The sequence below is a fragment of the Penicillium expansum genome (assembly GCF_000769745.1).
Source record: "Penicillium expansum strain MD-8 chromosome Unknown contig275, whole genome shotgun sequence".
NCBI lineage: Eukaryota > Fungi > Ascomycota > Eurotiomycetes > Eurotiales > Aspergillaceae > Penicillium > Penicillium expansum.
In genome coordinates, this window is record NW_015971416.1 from 205,887 (window position 1) to 223,973 (window position 18,087).

Genomic DNA, 18,087 nt, shown 5'->3' on the forward strand with positions numbered 1-18,087 from the left:
CGAGCTTGACCTCCTCTTCCCAATAGGGGTCATAGCCATTCAGCTTTTTAGTCTCTTTGTTTTCTCTGAGCTTTCCCTTCATCCTCCAGATCTCGACTGCTTCGCCTTGTCCCTTAAGAAGTGATACTGTACATGACCAAATAGGAGGGGGATGAAACATAGGGGACAAGGCAGAGGCGATCGAGAACGGATAAGACAATATCTTCAAACTCCAAATCCATATGCAAATCATGTGGCGTCACAAATAGTGACAGCCTCCCTTGGTAGTACCCAGACGCCGTGAGCCACCATCCAAAACCGTAGAACAAAAAAAGAGCAGAAAAAGCATGTAATGTGGCATGTATGAAACGGAAAAAAAGAGACAGCGGGGGTATAAAATTCTCATGCGGCCATGGAAAGACACTCATCGAGCAAAGAGCTCAACTGATCTCGATCACCCAGTGTGCCGCCTTCCCAGTCTAACAGAGAACCGTCTTCGTCTTCATCTTCGTCCAAGTCCATCTCGTCTTCGGGTTTGATTTCTTGATGCGGCTCACCAACACCATTCTCCAACCGTTCGTGTCTTTCAGTCTCGAGTTCGTCTTCGAAGTATCCGTTCATGATTTGGTCCACAATGAGTGGCATGTGGCCGAGGACACCACCGCCCAGCTCCAAAGTTAATCGCAGGTCTCTAACGCCCAATGGTTTTCGAATGTTGGCCTCTCTCGCTTCAACAGGGAGTAGGCCTGTGGCAGCATCCTTTGCAATTTCTCCACGTGTGAATGCAAGCTCTTCAACTTCTAGTTGGTGTCGGTACTGACGCATCATCATGTTATTGATTGTGCCGGAGGGGCCATTCGAACGGGTGCGCGAGAACACAGCGGATAAAACTTCCTTCACGAAAGTTTCCGTCGCAATTGCCATGAACTCAGCACATGGGAGCCCAGCACCGCTGGGTAAAGATTCTTCGTAACATATGGGGACCATGCGAGCATGGATGGATTCGGCATCGGGGAATTCGCCTGTTTCTGCGGCGAGAGGCTGAGCATAGCGTTTTCGGATTTCGAGTTCCCAGTCTATAATGAAGGAGGATGGTTAGGAGTTATTTCCTGGTAGGGGACCACGGGAACGGAGAGGATATCTCGAGTTCGACGCGAAGGGTATCGCCTTACTAGTTTTGTTCAGCCCGCCTGCACTTGCGGGAACCTGGCTGGGTAATTTGAATTGCTTAGCTAGATGGCTTTCTTCGAGCTCTATAGGAGCCGTTTCATTGGGATCTCGCTGATGATCATTAGCTGTCGGGCTCTGCGGCGAAGGTGTTCGTCATCGTTTGCGACTACATACCTCTGGGATTCCCTTTATGCGCCGACGGTCCCTCGGAGGTAATTTCATGACCTCCGTCTTCAATCTTTGTTCCGCAGCATCTCCGGAGACGGGTTTCGACACCGTTGATGGTTTATCGTTGGCCGATACCCAGTTTGCGACGCCATGATCGGGGAGGTCTCGCGTGAGGTTTCCGATGAGCGCGCATACAAAATTATTATGTAGATGTTCGTTTTTAGGATCGGCGCACAAGAAGTAGTCGACGCGTGACGAGTATTCGCTCTGGTTGTAATGTCCTATCATGAAGCAAGACGTCAGGAGGTGATCGAACCGAGGCCAATACGTAGAAGGGAAGGGGGGAAACAGTCCCCGCGGAGCTCAAACAATCGCTCTCTGACCAGCAATTCCACGCGCATCCAGACATACCTAGTAAGAACAGCGCTGTAGACTCTTTGTATTCGGCCCACTTGTCTCCGATGGCGGCCTTCAGGTCCGTGTAGGCATGCTCCAGCTCCAGCCGAGGCACTGATATTAGAGCTCTGGAGGTCTTCGCGGATACTGAGCCGTTGGGCACGGCGCCTTTTGGATTTGAGATAGAGTCACTCCGACTCAGAGCTGCCGGATCAATCTGCATGGTTGCTGAACTCGCGAGAGCGCGACGGGCGACGCCGAAGGGCAGGGAATATTGGCACCTACGCCTTCATCAAGGAGGATTCTAGGGTTCAAACTAGAAATGAAGGAAGAGAGAATGTTGTCATAAGAGAACCCGATGAATTGAAGATGAAAATTGATGGAGTGAAAGAGATGGCGATGGGTTTGGGTGGAAGGGGAGGTTCCGACTTACGGTTCCCCGCCAGACGCCAGAAACGGATACATCGATGTGCGCCAAACTTAGCAGTATTGCCCTGAATGTGGTTACATATATTTCACTACAATGTAATTTTATATGATTTTCAGATTGATTAGCTAGATTTTCAAGCTAGCTGAACTACATCTTCACTTAATACCCCAAAGAGTTGTCCGATCTCCGCAATGATCTCCGTGATCTCATTCGATAATTGGCCCGTCACCAAAACTAGAAGTACAAGGGTCAGTATATTGTACCAGATATAACCAGCAACTAAAGAAATACTTACTATAGGCATAAAGCAAAGCACAGTCCTCATCTGTGGTCTGTTGAGATGCTTCATGATCCAGGCGATAGCGATATATGCGAGCAAGCAATCGGTCTCTGGCATGCTCAATGCTAGGAAGCACATCATTCAAAGGGTACTCGAGTTTCATTGATGAGGCAATCACTAGAAGATAGTCAGCAATGCATCAAGTGCACGGTAGCTGCAAGAGGACTGACCTGATAGTAGATGGCTCACGCGAGCAGATAGCTGTCGCCGTTCTAATTTTGTGTATTGAAGAAGGCTGATTTCACCCTCAGTAGCCAAATCATTCTTCATCAGCTCGATATTCATAGTATGGAAAGAATTCACCATGCTGCGTGTACGGCGAACAATGTTGGCATAAGAGGCTTCGGGGAATGCACTCTTCAATTCAAATTCGGAGCCTGCCGCAGCCTGAAGAGACTCCAGTCGAGACAGAAATCTTTCAATCTCAAGCTTCTGTCGGGGTGTCATGTATAATACAGACCTTTGGCCTTTAGCCATGATGGAGAGGGGATCGCGTTTCCAGACAAGACTGAGGTGCAGCCAGAGAAGACTCAGGCTCTCCTTGAGCCTACTTCTTGCGCTGATGGGCCAAATCATTCGAGTGATGATGATTCCCCAAATGCATCCAGACAACACAGCAACAACTCGATGAAGTGCAATTTCAGTCATGATTGGATTAGAACCGCCTTCGTCTTCGTCGAAATTTGCCGCCTTCTGAGAGAGAGAATAGCCATATAGCACGGAGAGGTTGTAGGTGAGCATGATGAACCGGCCCATGGGTCCATTCCCACGAACGATAGTGATGTATCCAGTCCAAACGGCCATTATCCATCCCAAGAATGCAAGAGCAAATACATTTCCAGCGGTGATGTTCCATGCGAAGATAGCAGCAACTGCTCCCAAACAAGTACCGAGGAAACGGGCATACCCCGTCGTATTCGAAGCCCCGATTGTCATTGAGCAAACCAGCATGTATGACAACAGACCCCATTCTCCTCGCCAGCGCCCATAGAACGGGCGAGTGGAAGGAAGGAAAGCAGGCAGCGCGTAGATGGCGGCTCCTGCACCAACCTTGATCGCGTATTTCGTATCATCTCGTCGGAAGAACCCAAGACATTTCCATAAACGGTAACCGAGTCTTTGCTTTGTTGTGTCGTTTTCTGAGGGGCCCTTTCGTGTCTGAACATTGACTGACAGTCTATCGTGTGCAATTAGGCCATCTGATGCATGCCTAGCATGCCCATGTAGGGCCTGCTCATTAGCGGGTGGATTGAAAGATCTGGAAGCTGATTCTGTAGGGAGTTAACATGATATCTACGTCTCGACAGTTGGTATGTGGAGATATACGTACCAGCATGAAAGGAGGCTATTTTAGCGGTGTCTGTATTTCTCGACCACTGCCAGACTTTGAGCCATGACCAGGTTCGCCCATGAGGCCGCTCTTCTACTTCCAACTGCAGCTCATCTAAGATGGAAAGCATCTCTCGGAGCTGCTCTCCAAATTCGAGAAGAGAAAAGCTGAAATGGCCACAGCTGGCTGTAACTTCCTCAAGGTCGGCTTCAGCTTCGCGGGTCTTCAATTTCATCGTCTCCTTTTGTTGATACAAGGCTGCGAGTGTCTTCTCACGTGATTCTTTGTAAAGATCAAGGGCCCGGTCAAGACTGATTCGCAGTCGACCATTTACTGAGACTTTGTAGTGTGGTGCAGGCCCAAATGGAATTTCCTTGAAGATTTCTTTCAATGTAAAGGCCAAAGATCGCTGCTTCTGGTCAGCCTTGAATTGTATCAAATACTTCTTGAGTTCCAACTTACCATTGCAGGACCTAGGTGAGAGATGAATATAGTAAAGACATCTGCTGGAAGAAGTGCGGGTCTTGGTGTTGATTCAGCACTTCCAAGTTGGTGGGAACCACCTGGAGATAGTTCCTCCTCTGGTCGCTCAACAATAGGCTCCAGAAAGGACCCATCGGGGAATGACCAGGATCGCTCGAGGGGCGTAAAATAGTCCACATGAGTAGAGCTACCCTGCAGATCTTCCGGAGAGGTAGACTCGCGGGCGATAGTCTCACGAATCAAACTGAACTGGAGAGAAGCTGCATTACGAAGTCCTCCCATATTGTGAGTGATATCTTGCACCCAGCGGACGAGGTTCTTTTCGAGCCTGTACTCTTTTTCAGTGCCTGCCACATAATGCTCAAGTTTAGCTTCTCGGACAAGCCTGTCAAGCTGGCTATAGGCCTTGCGGTGCTTTGCCTCTGCGTCAACGAATTCGGTCGAAACAAGGACCTCCTCAGTCCCGCTCAAGAAGCTTTCCGTGATAAGTGCCATCATTAGAGCCAATGTATCAGTGACCGTGACGAGGTTCGAGCGCAGCTTTTTACGCGCTGATATGGGAAAAACGAAAAAGGATACAACCATGACTGCCACGACGCCCATCAGAACCATCTTCAAGACTTGGAAGATCTTGGCAAGAGATATGTCGCCGCTCTGCACAGAACCTTCCTTGGTCAAAAGGGTGATTGTTGACAGAGCAGTGAGTGAACAGGCAACGTTCACCAGAGGATCGCCCAGTCGTTGCTTGGTCCAACCGACAAAGCCAAGGCCACCACCACAAAACACTATCAGAACCACCGCATGGCCAAGCGCAGTCAATTCCAATGTGTCCTGGAAAAACATCTCCACGAACATGCTGGTAATAGTCAAGAAGGTAGAATAGCAGAACGCCAGGAACGCACAGATCAAAGCCTTGAACATTGCACCCTGAGATCTGGCAGGGTGGAAGTAGACCGTGACCGTAGCCACCATGTGTTTCCCATCCTGATGGCCCAGCATGGCCGAGACCGCGGGGATAAAAGTTGCAAGAGATCCGACCAAATAGGCAAGACTGTACTTCAAGACCCCAATGCCCTGTTCGGATCTAACGAACTGGTTTGTCTGCGTCCATTTATCGTGGATACGGCGCGTGAGCGCGTCGAGGTACCCCTCATAATGTTGGATCTCGTTTGTGAGGAGCCCGCGCCTTTCCTCGTTGTCGTTGGAGGTTGGCGTGGAGTTTCGGAGGTTAACGAGGCCTTTTAGGCGTTGGCCTGTTTTCGGGAGAACAAATGTAGCCTGACGCAGCTTCACCGACGATTAGTATCTTTCAAGTCAGAAAATGCGAGTACATACCGTTGGGCGCGAGCGGCGGGAGCTACTAGGAGCTCCAGACGGCATCTTTCAGGTTTCACGTACTTCGCGTGGACTCAGGGCGTTGTGCAAGCCCCATGGCACATGGTCGATGACTCGCCCTTTCTCCAGTATTTATGAAGACGTCAGAGGGGCGTGCGGAGCTGCAGAGAGCTATGCAGATGAATTTGTTGGCAACGATTGGAAGGCAATTACGGCCACCTCCTATTTGTCATTGCCACGCACCTCTTTGTTTTGCTTTTTGTTGTCTACAACTCAGGGCATTTGATATTAATAGACTTGACCCCCATTCATACTGATTTCGAATTTATCTGGCTAACAAAGAAAATGGGAGAGCTCAATCTTTATAATTTCGTAGCAAAATACAGCCACAGCTACTCCACAATTATTTCAAACCTTCCACTTTCCACACCTTCACCGCTGCATCAGCACCAGCTGAAATGATCGTGGAGCCTCCTGCAACCCATCCGACACCATGGACACCCTCCTTGTGAGCATTCTGCAGCTCAAGCCAGTCGCCTGGCTTAGCCAAGCTCCAAACAAAGATGTTTGTGTCCAGCGATCCGCTCACAACGTGTGAGCCAGCCTCGTTCCAGGCAAGTGATGTGATTCGTGCAGTATGCGCCGTCCAGCGGTCCGTCACTAGACTGCCATCGGAAACCTTGAAAACCAGGACACGTCCCCGCAGGTCGCCCACAGCCAGGTGGGAAGCGTCTGGGGAGAATGCAAGAGCAGAGATTGGGTTGCGAGAGGCATTGATGTCTGCCCGGGGAGAAAGCCGAGAGCTGGAGATGGCACAGATCTGGACAGATCCATTCTCACCTCCAACGGCTGCCTGAGAACCGTGGGCGGCTACAGTAGTAGCCGCAAAGTCTGTTTTGTATTCTCCAGTCTTCTTGCCATCCTGGAAAATTTCGACGGTTTCGGCTTCGCCAACAAGCACGGTCGAGTCACCAGCCGCAACGCCCTTTGGCTGTCCATTGAGCTTTGAAGCGCTGCCAGTGTATGTTTTAGCAGCGACATCGACAGAACGGAGGGTGTCGTCCCAGCCGACACTGTAAATTCTACCGCTTCCCTCTGATGTGGTTGCAAGCCCGGCGACGTAACCGGGGTGGGCATCTCCTTCGATCTCCTCAGCCTTGCCCGAAGCTACATCCCAGTTGCAGACTCTTCCATCGAAGCTGCCTGTCCACAGAGTTTCCTTGTTATCCACAGTGGTCTGTGTCAATGAGGTGATGCTCTTCTGGTGGCCCGAGATAACCTGGCGGGGCTCTGGGGTTCCCTCGACCAAGTAGTTCAAGTCTCCGCTGAGAGATAAACTAATGAGCAGGTTATCGCTTCTTCCTGGAGGCCAGACCACGCCAACTTGTTGGTCGCGAACAGCCATAGCACCCTCCTCTCCCAAGGTCCAGGTCTGCGTTGCTTTGCCAGCTTCCACATCCCAGATCTTGACGGTCCGGTCCGCGCTTGCAGTAACAAACTTTCGCGAATCCTTGGCCCAGGACACACCAAAGATACTGCCCTTGTGTTCTCCTTCGCCGATCTGCCCTTTGGTCTCGCCTGTCTTACCGTCGTAGAGCCAGATCTTCCGGTCTGCGCCAACGCTGACCAAGTGCGAACCATCCGGGCTGAAGCCGACTCCGTAGATGTAGTTTGAGTGCTTATCAGCAATTCCATTGTTGAATTTGAACGGCGCTCCGTGGTAGAAGACCGTCTTCCTGTCGTCACCTGCAGTAGCGGCACGCAGAGGCCGCTGCTGCCTAATTGACACAGTGTTGAGCTGTTGCGTATGGCCGTGGATCTCGCCAACGGTGTTTCCACTATCCCAGGTGATACAATGTCCATATCGCTGCTTGCCATCGCCGACGGCAATAATGCGCTGGGAGTCACCGTCCCAGGCTAAATCGTTGATTCGACCATTGACAATGCTGTATTCACCCTTGGTGATTCCTTCGCCGACACAATCCCATACTCTCACGACTCCAGCCGCATCACCACTTGCAACGTAGAAACCGGAGGGGGCGAAGCGTGCGACAGTTGTCTGTGCCTTGTGTTCGGTGTACTGCCTAGCGACTGCGGGGTCGTCGATTGAACGCAGGAAGATGGATTTGTTGGACTGTAGTTGATGTTGTTAGAACAAGGCAGTGCTTTTGTAGGGGTTCTTGAAATCCCATACCGCATAGGCCAATCGCTCGCCTTTAGAATCAGAAGAAAGCTGGGTGGGCAGGCCGCGGGTGGTGGAGGGGCTAGCAGCCCAAATAGACTCTTTGAATATGTCAGGATAATAAAAGATAACATAAGGCTGTCAGGTTCTCACCATTCGTAAGCGACATTGCTAATATGTGCACACTCAAGCAGAGGACTTGGGAGAAAGCAGAGGGAAGTCCACTAGTCCACTGTTTATCGACTGACGTACCCGGGCCACAATAGCGGGGAACACAGCCACGCCTTGTCTACTGTACATAAAACAAGCATTGAGCATATGCAGGAGATGGATACATATATATCAACACATATACAATATATCTGGTAGCTCCAAATATTCTACCACAAAGGAAGTTGGAAGTCATAGCTCTCAATAAAAATCAATGCATAGCGCTAAGAGTAATAATACACTAAGCCGTGCCCCTTCCACCAGGCACCGGCCTGTACTTGTACAAGGAAATCTCCCAAAATATGTTTAAGATCCCAAAAACAATGACTCCACAGTAGTATGTTCGGCTTAGAAACCTCCGGGTCCCTCCATACGTGCTCGCATCTCGGACGCGAGAATTTCGGGGTGTCTGTGGACACTAGGCATAAGACCCATGCCGATGGCTCTCCGGAGTGCCTTAGCAATTTTGCGCTGGTTGACAGGTCGGAGACCAGTGACAGATCGGGGTTTGATACGGCCCATGCTGGTCATATACTCGGACATAACGGAGAAGTTCTGTAATGACAAAAGAGCCAGTAGTCAGTGGCTGTTCATCATGATATATAGTCCATAAATATAATGGCTCCATTGGCTCGAGGACTTCGTACCTTGTACAAATCCATAGGCTTCAGGTTCAATGCATCGAAAGCATCTGTCTGAGGGCTCTGGCGCTTTCCCCATTTCTTCATCTCGGCTGGGCTAAGATCGTGAGGGGAGTAGACGTCTCCAGCCTTGAAATCACGGGTTTGGTATCTCTCAAGGGCTCGGCTCTCGCCTTGAGCCTTCTGGTCCTCGAGGAACTTCAGGCGACTGGGTAAACGGCGTCGTTGGACCACTTGGGAGGCTATCGCAACGCATTAGTCGATGATCACGCACAAATGAATGTGTTTCCATATCATAAATTAGGAAAACAAATAGATCAGTTCGATGTATCGGGTTCATCACATACTCTGTGAGCTTGTGCCGCGTTGGGAGGTGAAAGCGCTCATGGCAGCGGTCGAGCTCCAGCGACAGAGCGAGAGGCCAACACTGGCTGTGGTCGCGGCATTGCGCAGCAATGACGACGAGGAAAAGCGGTTCAAAGACATCTTGACCTTTCAATCCCTGATTAGTTGTAGATGTTGAAGACGGTGATAGGGAGACCGGGCAACGCGGAGATGAGATCTTTTTTCGCCAAGACTTCTTCCGCCTCCAGATCTCTCCGCGTCGCGAACCCCCATTTTTCATGATTCCATGCAGATTGCGAGTCAACTTGTGACTACACGTTTTTATCCAATTCCTGTTGCTTCATTTGAGCTATAAGCTCAGCCGACCTCATCTACAATGCAGTCCCATCTCACGAGACGGGTCTTCCGGGCAATTATCAACAACGAACCACTTCGGTTCTCTCAATGCCATCGAAATCGCCTATTGCACACAATCACTCCTCCCCGTGTACGACCTGTCATGTCCAGGCTCCCTTATACATCGCGACGCAGCATCTTTGTCTTCAATTCAGACCCTGAGCGATCGCAATCTACTTTACCCTCCGAAAAAGGCCTGAAACCTATGGCTGATTTGATGAGGGCACTCAAAGATAGAAGCAGAACTCCCCCGAGTGATATTCTCGCAAAGGCATTCCAAACTTTCTTCACAATGCGGCTTGAAACACCAATGCTTATCAGTCATTTCCAAGCCCGCGTGTTGATCGTCACTTTCAAACATTTAAGGGCCCAGCAGAACGAGATGGAGGAAGAAGACTGGCAGAATGTTTTCTCGGTTGAGAACCTTGAAAAAGTGTTAGATGTACTCTCCGAGTCTGAGTGTGCTCCACAGGCTCGCGAGGTTGTCATGAACCTTGCTCGATACACATATCAGGAGCTAAACCTCGATCACGGGTTTGGTCCAGGAAAGATCAGCCGGCCTGCCCTTGCTCTCTATATCAATATCTTGGCCATGAATGGCAATCCCGAGGATGCTAGACATACCTTACTGAAGTTTTGGGGTCAGATGAGCAAGGCTGTCCCGTCGCCCTGGCTCACAATTATGAAAGGATTTGCCATGAAAGACGATCTGCGAGAGGTGCGGAAGATTGTTGATGAGTGGGGAAACCATGGCAACAAGTTTGACCAAGCCTCGCATGGAGAGCTGGTCAGATTTCTAGTCGACCACGGTCAGTGGAAAGCGGCTCAAACTGTCTACGACTCCCCAATTGCCGGTGACTCAGAACCCTCCATGGCTGCGAGAGAGGCTCTCATTAAATATTATCTCTTGAATTCTCGGGCAGAGTCGGCGGAGGAGATCTTCAAGTCTCTCCCCGATGAGCCCAACGAAGACACCGCTGGCATCATTTTGCTCTGGGAAGCTGCAAAGGGGAGCAATGCTTCTGCTCTTGCGCAAAAGGTCCATGCATGGACTGCGAAAAACCCTCAGCTCAAGGGCTCCATCCACATTGACATTGTTAATAACCTTGTTCAGTATGCAAACGCGATGCAGAACCCGCAGCTGGCTTCTGATTTCATGGCGTTAGCCGGCCAATTGGGTCTCACCCCAGATAGCCAAACTCATATTTTAGAATTGGAGTCCCGCATCCAGGCCGGCGATGTCGATGAGACTTTGAAGATTATTGAGGAGAAAGTTGATGCAACTTCCCTCACGAGTCACAACCTGCCAATTGCAAACAAACTCATCGCGATGCTCTGTCGATCCGAGAAAAGGGACGCCTTGTTCGACCAAATTTCGTCCCTCCTAGATCCGCTTTTCCAAGAGAACGTGCGCCTAGAATCCGCAACCATTGCCGCATTGACACACATGCTCCTTTACCGCAACGACCTCGAGGCTGTTTCAGAGTTGCTACGTCCACGACTAGGCAGCTACAGTGACGAACAGAAGATGCCGGTGCGCGACGCGCTCGCGGAGTACATTACGGACAAAAGCCAGCCCGATACAGACGTGTGGAATGCATACGAGCTTTTGAAGATCGCATTCCCGGAAACGTGGGTCTCAGTCCGCACCAAAATCATGACCTCCTTCTTCAACCGGAAGCGCAGTGATCTTGCCGTCTTGGTATTTGGACATATGCGTCAAGCCGACGAACCCGGTCGACGCCCTAGGCCAGACACTTATGCCCGCTGTTTCCAGGGCCTAGCTCGCACGGCAGATGCGACTAATCTGGAGCTTGTACACAACATGCTCAAGCTGGATCTTGAAGTGGATCTCAACACTAGAATCCTCAATGGTCTAATGATGGCGTATGCCGCGTGCGAGATGCCAGAAAAGAGCATGGAGATTTTCCGACAGATTCTTCAGTCTGAGGAAGGCCCTTGTCACAAGACCATCACGATTTTCTTCAAGGTCTGCGAGAAACATCACAATGGTGCCCAGGAAGCTATCAAGATGATGAGCAAGGTCAAGAAGCTGGAGATCACTGCGAATCGCCCGCTCTATTCGGCGTACATGGAGGCCTTGGCGGCGCAATGCGAATTTGATCTGGCCGTTGAGGCTATCAACAACATGGAAGCTGAGATTGGCCTCCCTCCTACAAGTAATACGTGAGTACCTATTCATTCACTGTCGGTGTTATGATCGCTAATATAAGTTCTAGTATCGGGTTATTCTATAACGCTATTCCGTACCAATACTGGAAGGACGAAGTGGAAAAATGGGCGAGTCAGAACTATCCCGAGCATTGGGAACATCTGATGACGATCAAACGCACTGATCAAGAGCAAGGGTTGGAGTTTGACGGCATCTCAAATGAAGTGTCGGTGTAATAATTTTTGTTTTTAAGTAGCCAGCCAATGTATCATAGTTCCCATAAAGGGAGCATCGAGAAATACTTTTTTTTTTTGGAAGTTCCCTTCCCCTATCGGTAGTGTCTGTAGGCAATGAGCTATATAAATATATAGCCCCCTCCTTCCTTCCCATATAGTTCCTTCTTCCACGTAACAATGTTTTCTAGGATCTTCGCACTCTCTGTCTGCTCACGCTGGAAACAATTTGATGCGACTTCCCTCACAAGTCACAACCTGCCTTTGAACCAAATGAAGTCAATTCCAAAAGGAAGCCAGACCAAGATTGCTTGCCCTCATCCAGCCGCTTGAGCCATTTGGGGCTACGGACTAGCTGACGAAGCTAGTATTTCCAGCCTATTGCACGCACCGCCCCGACAGGGGTGGTGGCCTTTGATATCATGCACCGAATCTGTCACTTTTTTGTCCCAGTTTCCGCTCAAACTCATGGGAAGTTCGGAGTACTCCGGATGTGACGGTGGATGCAGGGGCCAAATCCAACAGGGAATCCTATGGGCCTGGAAACAATTCAGATGCAGAATAAGTTTATTCTTATTAGTTCTTGCGGGATACTTTTGTTGATGCTCAGTTCACTCTTCGATTCTGCCCCAAGTCCATCGCGATCAGGCTGGTAGACTCTACTGGAGATATATTTTTACCAAAGCCCGACTACGGTGGTTTAATCCCATTCCTGAGTTGCTTGAGGCTCACGCATATTCGGCCACCATGTCCTTGGCACGCACGCCTACTGGCTTGCCTCGTTCGAACACACTTATCGATCTGCAAGACATGACTACACAAACGCAACCTGTCCGTAATGGCAGAAGGCGGCTTCAGCAAAAGGACCAAACCTTGACTAGACGAATAACTAGAGCTGTTGTGAGCTATTCCCCCTCAAAGAGTTTCTTCGGAATAATAATAAGTCAACCGCAAAGTTCCGACGTGATTCGAATTTCAAGGAGATATTCAAGACGATCTCCGGCGACGAGTCCCTGGAGAAGAACTACCGCAAAATTGCCCAACGACCCAACCTAGGCCTAGTTGATCAAAGATTCATATATAGAGCGACCAATGCGGAGAGTCTTGAGTTTGAGAAATTCGATACCTGCTCTGCGTGTTTTGAGCGGTTACGCTCTTCTGAGGAAGACAGATGAGGCGACTGCGTTCGGAATCTGCCTCAATACATCCCACACAACACATCTTAGCCCTGTGCTTACCCTTGCTCAGAAACTCGTCCTTACCGGCGATGATAATTTCCAACAAGTTTAGTCCGTGCCGAGTCAAATGGTCATCCGAATTCTCGAAAGCCTATGGGGATTAAGTGATGAAACAATGACTAAAATTACGGAAAGCATACGTGCAAAGGATCATCCTCTCCTGGCATGGCAACCAAAGCTGCCATCTCATCGTACAGTGTCTGTCCCATGTACGACCACATGTTTGTACTAACTAGGCATGGTAGGCAACCAAGCACATATAGAAGGTGATCTCCAAGGGCCATTGAAGTTTGCGTTCAAATGGATTAATGCTCCGTACTACGACACGGACCTTTCAGTTTATGTGTTTCGGCCATATGGAAAACGCCCCCAAGTACAGACTTTGGATCTTATATTAACATCAATGCAATACAAGGATATTGGACAGGCGATTGTGGTTGTGAACTCTCACAACACCGTAACGGAGTTACGCTACTCGCTCCCCCATTTCTTTCCGCAATATGAAGTTTCCAGCCTTCGGTATATCATGCGGCTCTTCCAAGCTGTGGGTGCTAAGACCACCGATGAGCTCGTCACGTTTCTAACAAAGGCATGCGGCGAAAATAATCATATGGTGAGCACTACCATGCGCGACAACACTTTTCAGCCATGGTACGCTCAAAACACGAGGCAGCCGGTTCTTGGATGCTCATGCCATTCTTTTGGTTTAATTGTTACAATGTGCCCTATTTTTTTACTCTCGAACAAAGGTCGGCCTATTGCCATCTACTGGCTTATAAGCACCGTTTGGATGGCAATAATGATGTTCTTTGTGGTGAATGTGGTTGCTTTAGGGGTCATGGGGGCATTATACAGCATTTCCTTCTTGGCTCTCTGGCTTATGAAGCCGGATTTATATTACATACATACATAGAATGAAGGGAAGAGACCGAATTGGAAAGGGATTTGATAAACCAGCATCTACTGATTGATTCCCTAGTCTATGCAGACTCGTCTAGACACTGGATCTAGGGACCAAATCAGAAGATACATATGTTCCGAGGTTGGGAGGTGAATGTTTTAGTACAGAGAGGTAAGAGGCAGAATCCAAGCCCTTGCTCTCGCAGTTGCGGATTTACTCCTAGGTGGACGATAGCAAGCCCAAAAATCCAAAAATCAGACAAGAATTTACCACAGAAAGCTATAGTAAAACCTGATTGAGTATAGGTAACAGTTAAAAAAAAGAGAAAAGGAAACCACGAAAACCAGATAGACAACACCCGATCATTCCCTTCCCCCACCACAGCTCCAACGACAATCAGAATGCAGTTGTCCTGACCATCGACTATCCCTCAGTAAACCGAGAAAACACATCCGCAGTCGCAGTGGCATATTCCCTCTCAATCGTATCCCGAATGACCTCGTTGCGTATCACAGGTCGACAAGAATAGTCTTTGGCACAGTACAAGAAGCCATTGTGGTACCCAGTCACCGGATCACTATCAATCGGACCCTCTCCCGGCTGGAAGTCAAACGCCCACAGTAGTTTAGCAATTCCCAGGAACATGTTGCGCTCGGCCAGGTGGATGCCAGGACAAATCCGGCGCCCAACCCCGTAGCCGTAGTGGTCACGACGCTCCCATGTTCCCGGCACATAGTCAGGAGCCAATTGAGGATGTTTGGCAAACCGCTCGGGGATGAAAGCAGCTGGGTCATCGGGTTGGGACGGATCCATGTGCATGCCCCAGGTGTTGACTACGACTATTGTGCCTTTAGGGAGGAATTTGCCATCAACCCAGTCGTCTATAAAGATACCAATGGTACAGAGGTTAGAAGATATATATCGAAAGGAAGAACAGAAAAGGAGAAGAAAAAAGAGAAGAAACAACGTACCCTCTCCTAGTGCATGGGGGAAACAGAGTGGAAGTATAGGCCTCCACCGGTGACCTTCCTTGATGATCATGTTAATATAAGGAAGTTTCTCAAAGTCCTCCCAAACAGGCGACCGGTTGTGGCCGACTACGGCATCAATCTCAGCATGTGCCTTTCGCTGGACATCGGGGTTTTGGATCAACGCTTGCACGATAGCCAGTGTGAGACTGGAGCTAGTGTCTGAGCCTCCTTCCATCAGAACACCGCCGATAAATGCCAGCTGGTGCCAGGGGAGATTATGTTTCTCCTGGCTATCCAGAACCTTGTCCATAAATGTGCCGTTGTTGTGGCCATCTTCCCGTCGTTTTATCACTTTATTAAGGATATCAACGTAGAGGGTCTCCATCTGCACGCCGATGGCCTTGGCTCGGTCAATATAGTTGTTAAAAAGCCATTGTGGCAGCAGTTTTAACCAAGGGAATAGGTCTACTGGTGGTGTTGCACCGGTTTCCATCACCTCCGACCATTCCTCCATGAGTTTGTAAAGTCGTCGCATATTGGCTCCCTCCCGATTGGCTGTGCGGATTCCAAATACTGTGATATGGGTTTAGGGCGTTTCCGGTGAATAATATATGACAGACTTACCGATCGAGTTGGTGATACTGTTACTGTACCGCTTGGGATGGGCCATATGATGTTCCGGGTCGATCATATAGTCTCGTACGAGCTGTATGGCTTCAGCATTGACGATTTTGGTGTGGTGGTTTTCCACCATGGTCTCCATCAGGTGTTGGTGAACTAGTCGCCGGAAGGTGCGCCACTGATCGCCATAATGCATGACCAATAGGTGATTACCCTTTGTAATGAGATCGTGTGAGACAAAGGAATGGGGCCGATGGCTGTAGATGCCACTCTTGCGATCGAGGACTTCTTTGACTAGTCGGCGATCGGTGATGACTGCCATATTGCCATTTCCGATCTTTAGCATGTATAACCCGCCATACTGGGCGGCCCATTCGGTAAACCTGAACGCAAGACATTAGCGGTGAGAATTTGCTATTTGCTTCAAAAGTAAAGGGGGAGGTTATTGAACATACTTGATATGGGTGTACTTCTTGGTAATCTGGTGGATGTTTCCGATGAAGGGTAGGGTAGGTGGACCTACGGTCAGGTGAGCAATTCACTCTCAGCTAATTTGGAAGCCGAATACTCACCAATAGGCATGGTGCTGGTCCGATGGCCATATGTGAAGGCATATCGTACGAGCACGATGGCTGGCAACAAGACCAGTAGTAGCAGCAAGAATGGTTCCATAGTTAAGAGGCACTTATCGAGGATGAACTCTTCAGCGCTTGAATTTCTTCAGCATCGAGATGATAGTGGGGTATGCTGACTTATAGATCGACAAAGCGAGGGGTTCATGCCTATGTGCTTCATGGGATTGGTTGTGATCAACAAAGAAATTCGGTTACTGCTCGGTTACCCAAAGGAGTGTGCCCCGGCTAAGATTCCCCAAGGGGAAACACTTTCCTCTTTTCTCTCTGTAGATCTGGCTCGAATATGATATGTCATGAGAGTCGGTTGTAGAGTCAGCTGATCATGAAGGGAAAAGATATGATGTCCCAAAACAGGGCTTCTAATCATCTCCAAACAGCTGCATTCATCGAGGCTCTGATGTCATGAACAAGTAGACCTAGAGAGCTCGAGCCCTCTATTTGAGGGGTTGATTCTATGGTCATCTGAGAGCGAGCATCTGTGTCTGACACAGAACCCAGGAAGAATGATTGCATCATCCAGAAGAGAAACTGAAGATTTGGATAATCTGGGTGCTAGGTGGGACATGAGGTTGTAAGAACTGGTTCTGAGTAAGGCCACAAAAAGTCCCAATTGAACATCCACAGAGATACAGACCATAAAATGATCGATCCTTCGATGCGATAATGTGTTGCAAGCGAATCATGTACTATTATATCCATATTGTGCTATATAAATGACTTATAGAGTATTGGCAATATCGTTTCATCGGCCTTGACTCCAACGCTCTTCCAAAAGCTTCTCGTGTACAGCTAGCATGGAAAATGCTTCATTTCAGAGCTTCGCTTTGTCCAGGATCCCCTTCAGTCGCGGAAACAGCTCCAGTGCTGCCCCGCTGTCAACCTGTCGCTTTGTCTCTTCTGGCAGCTCGTACGCCTCCAAAAAGTTCGTGAAGCGTAAGATTGCGTCATGCGGGGCATTTGGGAAGTCACTACCGAAGAGCACATGGCCGGGCGCAGCGAACTCAAAAAGTGCCTTCAACGTGACCGGGTTTGATGAGATAGCCGTGTCAAAGTAGAATGTCCGGGCTGCCTCCACCAACTCTTCAGTTGACAGGCCGAGCGTGCGTGGCATCAAGGGCAGCATAGTAGCCGCTCGATGGATGAGATATGGCAAAGTCCCGCCTGCATGAGACAGAATGATCTTGCATCCCGGATAGTCTTGCAAAATGCCACTGGTCAGCAGATCCATGGCGGCCCGGCCAGTTTCATGCGGATAGTCGAACATGGGCTGCGGTAGCCAGGTGTTGATAAGTTGCGTATCGACTGGATGAGTCGGGTGGATGAAGACTACGGCACCGCGACGGCTGAGGTCGGCCCAGATGGGTCGAAAGGCGGCATGTCCCAGGTAATTAGAACCCTTGCCGTAGCGGGTGAATAGAGTGACTCCGTCCGCACGGAGAGTGGTGCAGGCGTATTCAATTTCCTTCAAGACGGCCGCCGTATCGAATAGGGAGGGGACAGAGGCAAAGAAGCCATACTGTTGCGGCTTAGCATCCCGAATGGCAGCGGCAGATTCATTGCAGCTGCGTGCCAGAGCGGCGGCCTTAGTAACATCAGGTTCGATACCTGGACCGGGCGCAGTGACAGAGAGAATGGTGGTGGTCACCTTCATCTGTCGTGTTATGTCTTGATCTAGCTCAAGCGTCCATGGGGGAATATACCAGCCCGAAGGATCACCCCCAGCGCGGTCCAGGGCTGTTTAAGGTTAACCAATGGGCTCCCATTCTAACACAGATAAGACTGACCTTGGCGCATGGCCGGAGGGTAAAAATGGTGGTGCACATCGATTTTCGCCATGATGGTCATTGGGGTAGCACTTTCAGTACTGATCCTTTTGAAAACCAGCACTTGGTGGGATTTACCTGCTCAAA

General features: G+C 49.6%; 5 protein-coding genes across 5 annotated transcripts; 1 reads left to right on the forward strand and 4 right to left on the reverse strand.

Moving 5' to 3' along the window:
- Positions 1–381: 381 nt before the first annotated feature.
- Positions 382–5,676, reverse strand: PEX2_082710 (Transcriptional coactivator SAGA-type complex, Ada1/Tada1; the record flags this gene model as incomplete). The annotated part of the gene is made up of 11 exons (XM_016745541.1): positions 382–1,055; positions 1,152–1,260; positions 1,324–1,598; positions 1,729–1,941; positions 2,147–2,207; positions 2,310–2,377; positions 2,439–2,600; positions 2,654–3,754; positions 3,814–4,222; positions 4,276–5,583; positions 5,632–5,676. 11 exons carry the CDS (start codon positions 5,674–5,676, stop codon positions 382–384), a joined length of 4,425 nt encoding a protein of 1,474 aa, XP_016595354.1.
- A 358-nt stretch (positions 5,677–6,034) lies between these two features.
- Positions 6,035–9,150, reverse strand: PEX2_082720 (Ribosomal protein S18; the record flags this gene model as incomplete). The annotated part of the gene is made up of 5 exons (XM_016745542.1): positions 6,035–7,765; positions 7,826–7,914; positions 8,398–8,578; positions 8,671–8,906; positions 9,012–9,150. 5 exons carry the CDS (start codon positions 9,148–9,150, stop codon positions 6,035–6,037), a joined length of 2,376 nt encoding a protein of 791 aa, XP_016595355.1.
- A 235-nt stretch (positions 9,151–9,385) lies between these two features.
- Positions 9,386–11,814, forward strand: PEX2_082730 (uncharacterized protein; the record flags this gene model as incomplete). The annotated part of the gene is made up of 2 exons (XM_016745543.1): positions 9,386–11,592; positions 11,646–11,814. The coding sequence occupies 2 exons, from the start codon at positions 9,386–9,388 to the stop codon at positions 11,812–11,814; spliced, it is 2,376 nt and encodes a 791-aa protein (XP_016595356.1).
- A 2,559-nt stretch (positions 11,815–14,373) lies between these two features.
- On the reverse strand, positions 14,374–16,214 carry PEX2_082740 (cytochrome P450; the record flags this gene model as incomplete). The annotated part of the gene is made up of 5 exons (XM_016745544.1): positions 14,374–14,831; positions 14,922–15,494; positions 15,546–15,925; positions 15,998–16,061; positions 16,115–16,214. The coding sequence occupies 5 exons, from the start codon at positions 16,212–16,214 to the stop codon at positions 14,374–14,376; spliced, it is 1,575 nt and encodes a 524-aa protein (XP_016595357.1).
- A 774-nt stretch (positions 16,215–16,988) lies between these two features.
- Positions 16,989–18,022, reverse strand: PEX2_082750 (amidohydrolase family protein; the record flags this gene model as incomplete). The annotated part of the gene is made up of 2 exons (XM_016745545.1): positions 16,989–17,911; positions 17,962–18,022. 2 exons carry the CDS (start codon positions 18,020–18,022, stop codon positions 16,989–16,991), a joined length of 984 nt encoding a protein of 327 aa, XP_016595358.1.
- Positions 18,023–18,087: the final 65 nt, after the last annotated feature.